General features: G+C 40.5%; 1 protein-coding gene and 1 non-coding gene across 2 annotated transcripts; both read left to right on the forward strand.

Annotated features, from left to right (window-relative positions):
- Window positions 1–4,449: 4,449 nt before the first annotated feature.
- LOC146589744 (endogenous retrovirus group K member 10 Gag polyprotein-like) lies at window positions 4,450–5,794 on the forward strand. Its single transcript, XM_085315715.1, has 2 exons — window positions 4,450–4,630; window positions 4,869–5,794. The coding sequence occupies exons 1-2, from the start codon at window positions 4,450–4,452 to the stop codon at window positions 5,792–5,794; spliced, it is 1,107 nt and encodes a 368-aa protein (XP_085171841.1).
- Window positions 5,795–12,259: 6,465 nt separating this feature from the next.
- Window positions 12,260–12,332, forward strand: TRNAR-ACG (transfer RNA arginine (anticodon ACG)). Its single transcript has one exon. It is a non-coding gene; the product is annotated as a tRNA-Arg (tRNA).
- The last annotated feature ends 336 nt before the right edge of the window (window positions 12,333–12,668 follow it).

Below are 12,668 nucleotides of genomic sequence, written 5' to 3' on the forward strand. Positions count from 1 at the left end.
AAGCTCATCTCCCTAAATCTTTGGTCTGAATCATACACTGAAAATTACAAACAATTTCTGTGCCTGTATTTTATGGTTTACATTGTTATCTACTAGTTCTCTTTGATCGTATAATTTGCTGAGTATTTTATGATGGCCATAAGGACTAGCCTTTTCACTGTAATTATTCATCACTTTGTTTACTTAAAATATTTCTACTAATTTGTTTCGAAGAGACTTATGTTAATTGCATTCTGAAAATACAGAATATCTAACTTTCTCCATCTTGATTTAATACAGAAGATGAATATGAATTAAACAGTCAGCTTCCAGAGTACACCAAGTTTCCATCTGGGTTTCCGTAGTCTCCCTTTACCTATGTCTGTCACCTCGTAGAATAAGGAAGAAATATTTTTCTGGAGGTATAGAATGATACAATAGGCAAAACAAATTTCCCTTCTTTTGTTTACTATCCCATCAAGTGTGTTGTGCTAGTTTGTTAGATCTAATCAAAACTCCTTGATGGATCATCCTTCTGGATGAGTGATTTAATTTTAGATAAATTGGGCATTCATATTTACACTTTAAACTAGATGTGGCATATAATGTTCATGGTTTGATCACTGCTCCAGTAAACATAAAGKTTTTTTTATTATTATTTTACAAGCAAGACATAGAGCTGCAAGATTGTACATGACTTGCAAAACAACAAAATAAATCTTACAAAAAATGTCAGTATTCAATAAATTATGCACTTCAGATCAAGCCATGGTAGCATCTTAAATGAAGTATGGCTTAAAGACAAAGTGTTAAAAGGGAAAATTATAGATGTCCAGAGAGTTTCTTTAAATCTATCACTTATCTCCTTTCCATCACTGTAACTGTCATTTTCTCTTTTGAATTTTATTTCTCTTTTTTTTACATTTTTGCACTAATGTGTCTGAATTATGACAGAAACTGTCATATTATGAATAACTACTAATAAATGTTGAAGAACATGAAATCTCTGCAAACGTAATGAATGTTTAAGCTCACATATATAGAATTAATTCTGACAGATTTTAAAAAGTGAAGGCTCMTCTTAAACTGAGATTTTTGATTGAAAACCTGAAATCATGTTTACATATAAAATATACATCTAAGTTCTTGCTACTGTAGTATCTAGTGATACGCATCACTAAATTCTTACTTCTGATAAGCACACACTCTGACGTTGACATTCGTTTTTCCTTCCTGTGGCTGTAGCACAGCCCTTCTATTCCTTTCACCCCTCTCACTCTAGCATGCTGATACCTTAACGTACTAGACACTTCCACTTGTATGAAGAAAGTTCATGGCTGAAATATGCATGAGAGAATATTTCAATAAAGAGAGACTCCTAGGAATCTCAGAAAATGCAGGATTTACATTTTCTTTGGATCAGCATGCAAAGCTTTGCTTACAGTCTCTACCATACCCAATGGCGAGCCTTTTGTTCCATTAGTGGCATTAGTAAATGTCACTTCTCTTAACTGTTGGCATTTCCTGATTTCATTTAGGATGGAATCAGGAAATGTAGATATGCATGAAAATATTTATAATATCTACAATAAACTAATAACTATCTTCCAAGCAATCAAAGTCAGGAAATTCAGACCTAAGCTTCCAAAACCAGTTTTAGTTCTGATGCTTATTTCCACATACTATCATCCTCCTTACAGTGCAGGATCTGAGTCGTGTATCAAGCCATTACAAAGATTTGAGTCATTTCCACCAACCTTAGGATGAATGCCAGATATAGTTCTTTTTAATTCTGAGTAGCATGAAACCTTGGCAAGTTCTCTTTCCAAAAGTAGAAAATGGGAAGAGGGATGTAAAAGTGATTGATGCTTGCTATGTGATGAGGTAGTTTCAATGGGCTGTGTTCTGCATTTTGGTCAGTAACTCTTAACTCCATAGCTCTTACTGACAGTATATCATCCTTATCAGCAGCAAATAGTGTTTCCCGACTGAGCCTCAGTCAAAGTCATACAATGCTGTAGACTGCCTTGACAGCTCATTTGCTTTTTAACCTTGATCTCTTCATAGCAGAGAAAACTGTAGGATACAGGACCATATAGATGATAAAATTCAGTGGTAGGTACGTGGGGAATCCTGGAGAGTACCTGGTGGTTGAATATTGATAAAGAACTTAAGTTCTTGAGAAACCTGGTTATAACCGTCTTGGAATTCAAAATCCTTTGGGCTATTAAGTATCTCAAAAGTATATAGAGTGGTCTATTTCTTCGGTGAATATATGTTTACAACATTATCTGCATCATAATTTTAATAAATTAATATGTGAAAACTTGTGAATAATGCATTCTTATCTGTCATTTTCTGTAAAAAGTGTAGAGATGACATAGCACAAGACAAACAATTTAAATAAGTGTTTTTACAAGCTGAGTTTGAATTATGTGGCTCATTTGACAGATTTTGCTTACTTTATTGGCCTTCATTATATTCTATATTGTCTTAAGGGCATCCTGAAGTTATGCAGGCCATGATATCCACTGAGAAGTCTAAGAAACTTTGTATTGATTTAAATGGACACTGTATCAGGACCAAGAGGTCTATCAGGTTTATGACTGAGTCTATGAACTTTGCAGTTACCTGATGAAGTTCTTAAAGATGTAGATATTTTTAGGAAAATGACTCAAAATAAACCACCTAATCTTTGTGAAATTATGCTCAGAGATAATTAACTAATGTGACAGCAAGGATAAAGATGCCTAAGAAACATTTTAAATAACTCATCATTGCTTAATAGTTCCTGCATGCATTTCTCAAACTCCAAACCCTGTCCTTAAAATTTTCCTATAAGAAAGGTCTGCTTTTTGTGTTTTTGACTGACTGAGATGTAGAATCAAAGTGATCCAATTATGGGTATGTTTCAGTGGTAATGCTAATTCAGTGCTTCTTTTGAAACTAAGGACATAGTTCATTAAAAAAGAAGAGATTCTCTTAAAGATACTTTAGGAATACAGCAATATGGAACTATTCCATAAAACATATCTTTATTCCATGCCTGAGGAGCATCTAAAGAATCATTTCTTTTTAGGAATACAAAAATGTCTAATGTCTATGGAAATCAAGTTTTGCTGCATATCCACTGGAAGTTCATTTATAGTTATGAAAGTAGCTTTTAAGGAATGATTTCTGAGATACGGAGTGTGAACAAAAGATGTCCTCGGTCTTTCCTGGGTGTAGTGAGTATGTACTGAAAACCCAGAGTACAAAGAAAAAGCATGTTTTGGTAAAGCACAAATTCAGTTATTCAAAAGGGAGAATTCCTTTTAACCCATTGACACTTTAGAGGTCAAAACATGGTACTTTATTTCTGTGGAAAATGTTGGTATTTTATTGACCTATGTTAGTCAAAAACTGCAAGCTGAACATGGGCCAGCAATGTGTCCTCATAGCAAAGGTAATAAAGGTATCTTGGGGTGTAATAGGCAGAGCATTGCCAGCAGGTTGAGGGAGGTGATCCTCCTCCTCTACTCAGTGCTAGCAAGCCTACGTGTGGAGTGCTGGGTCCAGATCTGGGCTCCCTAGTTCAAGACAGATATGGATTTRCTGGAATTCAGCAAAGGGCCACAAAGATGATTTGACTAGAGCATTTCTCGTATGAAGAGAGGGGCTGTTCAGGCTGGAGGAGAGAAGGCTGGGATCAGGATCTTTTCAATGTTTATAAATACTTTATGGGAGAGTGTAAAGAGGTCATATAAGGCCAGACTCTTCTCTATAGGGCCCAGTGGCAGGACAGGAGGCAATGGCCACAAACTGAAACACAGGAAATCCCAGCTGAACACAAGAAAAGACTTGTTTCTTGTGAGGATGACTGAACATGGAACAGGTTGTCCAGAGAAGATGTGGTATCTCCATCCATATGTCCTTCMAAAACCATATGGACAGGGTCTTGGGCAGTCTGATCTAGGTGACTCTACTTGAGCAGTGGGTTGGACCAGACAGTCTCCAGGTGTGGGGTTTGTTAGACACTGAACTAGGCAACCCGTCCTTCAACTGAGACTAGAGGCAGGTGTGCTGTGAGAAACACAGAACAAGAATGCAGAATATGAGCCAAGCAGATAACCATGGTGTCTGCTTGTGAGAAAACTGTATCAAGGGACATAACCAATCGCTTTAGTAGTTGGAGCGCGTGCTTATCGCTGTATACCCAATCACTGCGCTGCGTATGTCACGTGCACAACTCGTGCTTACTGTATCGATATGTATATTTTACCTTCTGATATGGATAAACATCTTCCGATCAGAACCTGTCAGGAGTCCATGCAATCAATCCCTTCAAATGGTGACCCCRACGTGATAGGGTCGAACAAGCGCTGACAGGAGCGTCCGGAAGGGACTCCAGCTGAACGAATTGCTCGCAGCAGGACTGCAGCAAGAAGCCCGGGCAATCACCGTTTACAGGTGAGCAGCTGGAGCGTAACTATGGGATCTAATCTGTCGACAGAAGAGGAAGCTATCGTTAAGTTGTTACTGCAGATATTAGCTAAGAAAGGTGTTAGTTATGATGAGAAAGTAGTGAAACTTTTACTTAAATGGTTAAAAGCAAAATGGGCCCCGTCCACGGTATCGGCGGTGTTTGATCCTGAAACATGGGAAAATGCAGGTCAGATGGTTTGGGAAGCTGCATCTCGGGGGGATTTGACCGCCCGGGATGTAATGATGACTTGGCATTTGATAATAGAGACTTTGCGAACATGGAAAAAAAAAGAAAAAAAAAAAGAAAAAAGGAAGGTGTGAAAGCTCTTAAAAAAAAAAAAAAAAAGCAGCTGAGGCTGAAGCTGCGAAAGCTCTTAAACTATTGGGGGACCATCCAGCCCCGCTGTTAAACGCTAACCTCACAGATTTAGATACAGAATTGCCACCACAGGCGCATTGTGGTCCCCCTCTGCTGCCGTCTTTCACGCAGGAGAAGGGGGGGGCTGAGGCACCTTGTCAACCAGAGACCCCTGCGCTGCCGCCAGAGCCAACAAGGATGGATTTAGGGGGGTTTGACCCCCGGACCCATTGGGCACAATTGCACCGTGATGTGGCAGCCGCTGGGGATGACCCGTGCCTGGCATTCCCAGTCCAGGTCCGGCAACAGGGCCCTAATGAGCGCGTTCCTTTTCAGTGGGATTTGATTAAAGAATTACGGAAAACGGTGATCACGTGGGGCTTATCYGCCCCTTTTTCTCAGTCATTGCTAGAAAATGTTCTGATGGGACAGCTCTTAACACCATATGATCTCTGTCAGCTGGCAGCAATGATTCTAACCCTGACACAGAAGCTTTTATGGGAACAAAAGTGGCGAGATTTATGTTATGCTGTTCCTCCGTCAGTGGATAGACCCGTCAGTGATCCATGTATAACTGCTGGGTTGCTGCAGCTCTTGGGACAAGCGCCTCTAGAGGACCCGCAGCTTCAAGCCTGTTTAGATCCGCAGGTTTTAAGGCAGTCTGYGTCTCTAGCCTTACAAGCTATGTTAAAAATCCCAGAGACTGGGAAGCCAACTCATTCTTTTATGAAAATACTCCAGGAAGTTGCAGAGCCGTATATGCTCTTTAGTGACCGCCTCCGGGATGCATTAGATAAACAAGTTGATAACCGAGAAGCAAAAGAGGTGCTGATATTAAAGCTAGCAGTAGAAAACGTTAGTATGGATTGTAAAAAGGTCCTGCAAGCTATGTCTCCAAAAGCCTCCCTAGTTGAAATGATAGAGGCCTGTAACAGAGTCGGCTCCAATGCTCAAGCACGACCCTGGCAGGGCTGTTTATCCTACCTGGTGTGATTGATGCTGATTATGAAGGGCAGATTCACGCAATGGCATGGACTCTGTTKCCTCCACTGTTTGTGCCCAAGGACACTCGGATTGCCCAATTAATATTGTTTAAAGCTATAGTACCCAGAACAACTAACAGGAAAAGAGGATCTGCTGGGTTTGGCTCCACAGGAGCCCCAGCCATTTTTTGGGCCACTGATTTCGCACAGCAGTGACCAACGCTTTCTATCACGGTGCATAATACACAGCATCACCCGTTACACATCGAATGTACCATGCTTATAGATACTGGAGCAGATGTGACCGTCATTTCCTTGTCAGATTGGCCAGCTACTTGGCCCACAGTTACACCGTCCGGGGGCCTGGTGGGCATTGTTGGATTGTCTAACACCTTGCAAAGCACCTCTACCTCACTGACTAATCACATGGGGCCGAGGGTATGCTTGTGTTTCCACAGGTCACGGGCCGTGATGGGTCCCGGTACAGGGAGTTCGACCCTTCCTGGCCTCGTCCTCCTCGCTGCCATCATCGCCTGTGGTTCAGCATGGCTCTCTGTCTCCCCAAGCCCAAATGTTTGGGTCACCCTCGCCAGCATGACAGGACAACAGTCTTTATGCCTATCACTGGCAACACTGACCAGCCCATTCACAACGTGTCTTGTGGGTGTACCCCTCAGAAGTTGGGGCATGGTGATCCATCTCTCATCACCAGTGAGTGACCTCCTCAATRCCTCTCAGACGGCGGCTGACAACTGGGACGGTTGGGCGGCCCATCTCCTGCCCGCCCCTTGGGAGCCACAGGAAYTGGACATTTTGGGAACTGTGCGAGTGGATGCCTGTCTCGATTTTAATTACACAGGCCAGAACCAGACCACCAAACAAGCTGTAAATGCTATGCTTGCGCTCTATCGCAATGCCACATTTTGGTGCAATTACACAACCAAAAACTGGTCTCATTCCTGATACTGTGGTCTTAAACAGTACCCGAGCCCATTGCCGAGAAAAGCGCAGCACTCAGGCTTATGCGACCAACTGTGCTGATAACCTAGACTTTTGTGATACTGATAAAACCAACTTTTTATTGCTTGTTCAATGACATGGATGTGATGGGTTTGAAGGCATGCGTTGTATGAACCTGTCCGATCACTCCCATCCCATCTTTACACAGGTACAGCATCTCCAACAATTAACGAGTGAGCTACAACACAGCTCGTTTAGTATCGATAGTTGGCTCTCTGGCCTAGAAATCGTAGGATAGGTGAAAGAACTTGTTAAACTCAGTGTTTTAATGTTGCTTGTTATTTGCACTCTAATGCTGCTTATTCAYTGCTTATTGCAATGCTTGCAACGCATGATAGAGGGCATGCTGAAGGACGTGTGGCCGCTTGAAAATAAAAGAGGGGGAATTGTGGGGTTCGTTAGACACTGAGCTAGGCAACCCGTCCTTCAACTGAGACTAGAGGCAGGTGTGAGAAACACAGAACAAGAACGCAGAATATGAGCCAAGCAGATAACCATGGTGTCTGCTTGTGAGAAAACTGTATCAAGGGACATAACCAATCGCTTTAGTAGCTGGAGCGCGTGCTTATCGCTGTATACCCAATCACTGCGCTGCGTATGTCACGTGCACAACTCGTGCTTACTGTATCGATATGTATATTTTGCCTTCTGATATGGATAAACGTCTTCTGATCAGAACCTATCAGGAGTCCGTGCCATCAATCCCTTCATCCAGGGATCCTTTCCATCCTCAACTATTCAATAATTCTGTGAAAATTTTTATTTCTCCTCTTGGGTCATGGAATGTAGTAGCAACGGTTTAAGAAAACTTTAGTCTTGTGGTGGCAAGAAAGTGGACAAATAATCATGTGGGTGGAATGAGTGTCTCCTCAGTTTCCATTTCTTGTTATGGGGCTCAAACCTATTTGAAAATCAGTATTAACCTGAAGCCTGAGCAGTATTTATGTATTTTTTGTCCTTTGACCCGTGCCATTCTTTATTACTCATCCCAAACTTTACTTCTCAATGTCCAAGAATGTATTTTTCATTTATTCTAGCTGTTTCCCTTATGGTCACCCCTATTTTTACAGTCTTTCAGAGAACAGCCTTTGGATTTACTTATCCAGAAGTATATAATGACAAGTAGTGTCTATAGCTTTGTGTGACTGCACAAAAGTAGTATATATTTCTCAGAGATGGTTGGCTTACAGCACAAAATTCATGGTCTTAGCACACAAAAAATAAAAGACAAGATTACAAGGGATACAATTTTACTAAATTGTGGCTTTGTTAATCTAGCCCACTTGAGAATTGTTCTCGTAGTAACTCACAAAGTGCAATTCATCTTTCCTTTGTTAGACCCACTTTTCTATTAGAATTTAATTCCTATATTTAAGAGGCCTAACCAGACCATGAATCAAACATTTCTATTCTCCAGCTTCTCAAGAGAAATTCCTTCCTCAAATCTCTCTTTTAGTTTCAGTGTATTAGAAAGCAGAATACTTCAGTAGAAAATAGAATATAATGCCACTTTTATATAGACTTGGGCACGTGCCACATGAAAGTCTCTCCTCCTATCCCAGGAAAGACTCCTGAGTAGTTTCCAAATCTTTCCTAGAGGCTAGGCATATAGATACATTGCCTAGTTGAACAGATTTATCCTATCATCTCTGAGTATTCCGTCTGCAGACTATAACATATATCTCACACACACTGATCCATGACCTGTTGCCGCAGGACTTACTACTCAATCCATACTTGATATGATATCTTTGTGTAGATTGATAGCTCACCCCACTGTAGCAGTTTTCTTATGGAAGTATCCCTTGATGAGTCACAYGCTAGTACCCAAATTGGCAAAGAAATTGTAGTGTGGCCTCCAGTCTGCACTGAGAAGTTGAGAGATGACTGTTTCACCAAATTGCAAAGAATTTCTTCAGTAATGTACCATTCTAATCTACCATAGAGATAGTGGATTATCTCTTTCCATCTAATACCCTTCTAAATAAAATCCAGAAAATAATCATAAAAAATTTTAGATAGACAGATTGTCTGATAGACCGATGGAGGAAACTGGTAAGTCCAAAAAGTGGTTTACTGCAATTATTATAAGTGCTTCAAGAACTGGCCAAATCCCTTTGCAGGCACACTCAAGCTCAAAATTGACTCCCAATAGATGCCTTGAATGTCAAAGGTGCCTCTCATCTCCCATCCAAAAGCAGGCAGGAATCACAGCTCCAAAGAACCAGCATTTGATTTGTTTCCTTGTGGGTTCCTGATGCCAGCTTCCAAAATTTATCAACCTGTAATCAGGACTGTTTTTAGATGTAAAATACAGATAGTAGAAGTTAGGCACAGTAGGGCAAATGCCTTCAGCAGTCTCATAACCCTGAGTGATCTGAAGAAGAGAATATTAGCAAGATGTACGACAACCACAACTGTCACTCCAAACTTTTGCTTTGCAACTCCATAACACAGATAATGATCAAAATTAAAATGGGGGAGAAGGAAATATAAAACCCTGTTATTTTTAGCTGCAGAACAGGATTACCTGCAGGTACCATTTGTCCTCCTATTCAGTACCATAAGCCTGAGTTAACTCTTACTAGCCATTCCTTTATCATCCTAATAAATGGAATTCTTCATAATAATTATTACAAATAGTACACATATTTCTGCACACCTCTTTAGGAAAAAAAAGGATGGGGGGAGATATTGTCAAGTATCTGTACTGCTCTGGTGCGAGGAGTAACTTTGGACAGAACAGGGAGCAGAAGAGACCTTATTTGAGAGGAGGTAGGAGTTAGATGTGGGATTACTTGGTTACTGGGCCCAAGCCAGTAGAAAAATTATGAGGTCTGGCAGCCCTGTGGCACCTGGTCAACACCCTTTTTCAAGACTAGGTTCAGTTACCTGTAATGTATGTTAACTTTCACATCACATGTAACTCAATAGCGCAAAGCAGATAGAGAAACTCTCTGAAGTTTGTACAGTGAGTGCTCTTTTACTACTTACTGCCTCTAAAATCAGGGTGTAAGCTGGGAACCAGTCACATAATGCCCACCTCCCATCATATTCCTGAGTGGTGCAGAAAGAGAGGAAGACCATGGTGTTTCTTAAGGATTCTGGCTCTGCAGCTTAGCAGTTTCTGTTGGGGAACTTGAGATAATTTTAGCCAGAGCATGCATTTTAGAGATGGCAAGGAAAATTGTTTAACCTTCCCTACACTCCCTCCATCTCTATTTCCCTTGCAGTTCGTGGACACAGTGTTGTGGCTTTCTGTTCCCTTCTGTTTGCATTCTGCATGATGGCTGGAGTGTTCACTTTAAACCCACAGGCTGAGCAGAGACACATAACACTCTGCTYCTCTCCCTGTCTTCTGCATCCAAAAGCACAGAAAACAACATAGATGCTGTAAAAAATCTTGTCTTCAGACCCATCAGACTTCAGACCCTTCTGTGTCTGACTTTTACCTTACACTTTGTCAAAATGCTGAGTTCTCACAATTATTCTCTTCCAAGCAATTACAGTGTAAGTTATCACTTTAAACAAAGAGTAGCCAACATTATGCTARGTAGAGCTGTTATGATGGTAACAAGGGAGGCTGCAGTCAAGTCAAACACATTAGCATGGAAGAGTTCAGAGACACAATTCATTAGTATTCGTCTAACCTTCAGATCACCATTTCTGGTCCACCTCTAGGGGCTGTGATATGTGTGGCAGGCATTAAAGATAACAGCTCAAGTTTTCTGAAATCCTTGACAGCAAGAGGAGGTAGATCATATTCTCAGTCCTTTCCCTTGGCTTCCCTCCTTCTTGCATCATTTGTCTGCAGTGTTGTGCCCCAGACTGTGAGATTCAGAATAGAAAATACAGTTTTTCCTATGTTGTTAAGATGTGCTGAGTAAGGAACTGCTCACATAAATGAGAAAGAAGAGCACAGTAAGAGCACTGCTAATAAGGACATTGTTCAGCTAATGAAGAATTTAAAAATAAAAATATAATGTAGTTTTGTATTCAGTTGTTCAAAAAACAGAAGGAATGAACTGAAAATTCATTGTCTGAGTTTGTGCTTTGGAAGTGTTGATAAGGTATGTTAAACAAACKCCAGTTCTATTCTTTGCATTCTGTGATCATTTTGGTTTTAGTAAAAATAATTTTTTTTATAAGTAGCACTGGTCCAAAGGGACATGTGTAGCTTTCTCTAAGGAATGTACTGAATTTGAAGCGTTTGTTGTATTACACTCTGCCCTCTTCTTGTTCTCCATCCGCCTTCACTCTCAAAAGCTATCCATTTTTCTAGAGCTGTATGGGAATTACATGCAATACASAAACAGCTAATTACAGAGGAGGAAAGTCCAGTGAGGTACTGATTACAATAGGAAAAGGTATTTGGCACTGTAATTGTCATGCAATAATTGAGCTAGCTTTTTTCAAGCCACTTGAATACCAGAAATCACCTTAYTGATGCTCTGCTTGAGCTGAAAGCGCAGGCGCTTTAGACACAGTCGTGATGTTTCCACTCCTCAAATGAAATAGAGTATGTGGGAGTGTTTCCAGTCCATCTTAGTGCAAAATGAAACAAAGTCACTAATACTTGTCAAAGGTACCATAGAGAGCTGTTTCAGAAGTGCATGCATGACTATGCCTGTATATACACTGCTTTTTGGCTGAGTTTTCCTGACTTGAAAGCTGCTGTAATGCACCTACTTTTAACTGCTGAGCTAGTTTAGACAGACTTGCCAAGGTATTTCCATATGGCACTATGCATGTACAAACCCATGGGTTAGTTCATAGGTCCTTCAGTATATGATTAAACTATCAATATGTTGCTCATATCAGCCCTATTTAGCTGCCTAATGATCTTTCTTGTTGCTTTTGGTAGGATCTGAAATGGATCCTATATGAATATTTACAGTATGGTTTTGAAATAGCAAAAGTGTGCCTTTATTGCATGACAAATCAATTTAGCAACCTACTTTGACAGATTTAGTAAATAAAAGGAAAACTAAAGGTTGTTCCTTATATATGAAGTTCCATAATGCATGTGCTATACTACCACATTATCTATTTATAATGAAAATAAAACATTCAGTATCACATAATGGATTAGAAATTGTTTGACAGACACAAGATTCCGTTAATGCAGGAAGTAGTATTGTGACACTTAGCATTTAAATGTTCATGATTATTTTAAGAGAATGATTACATTTGTCACAGATCAAATTTGTCAGTTACATGAAAATAGAAGTATCAGCAAATATGCAGAAGCAAGTTAAACTACAAGGAGACTTAAAGAGGTAACAACTGTAGAATGCAAGAACACGACATGCAGTTGTGAAAAATACTGAGGAGGAAACAAATACTATCAAAAATTAGAAGATGGTTACTCTGAAAGCAGCAGTGCCAGGAAACACCGGGGAATGATAGCAAAAACCAAACTAAATATAAGACAGATGTGCTGGCTGCACAGTCAGGGCCAGTGGCGCAATGGATAACGCGTCTGACTACGGATCAGAAGACTGTAGGTTCGACTCCTGCCTGGCTCAGCGTTTTGGGGTTAGGTTTAGCTCAGTTGGTTAGAGCATGATGCTAACAACGCCAAGGTCGTGGATTCAATCACTGTATGGACTGCTTGTTTGATGATTGGACTAGATGATCTCCAGAGGTCCCTTCCAACCTTACCAATTCTWTGATTGTATGATCATGTAACCATGCATCCAAGAGAGAAAACGGCGCAGCTTTCCTAGCACTGGTGAGACAGTACCTGGAATAAATCATGAGCTTTTGATCCCATTACATAATACTGGAGAAACTAGAGAAAAGAGAAAAATGCCAAGGGATATGCTTGGAGAACCAACATGCCAAATCTCTGATTTAACATA

Source organism: Rhea americana, unplaced genomic scaffold (genome assembly GCF_003343005.1).
Source record: "Rhea americana isolate MKP2758 unplaced genomic scaffold, rheAme1 scaffold_437, whole genome shotgun sequence".
Taxonomy (NCBI): Eukaryota; Metazoa; Chordata; class Aves; order Rheiformes; family Rheidae; genus Rhea; species Rhea americana.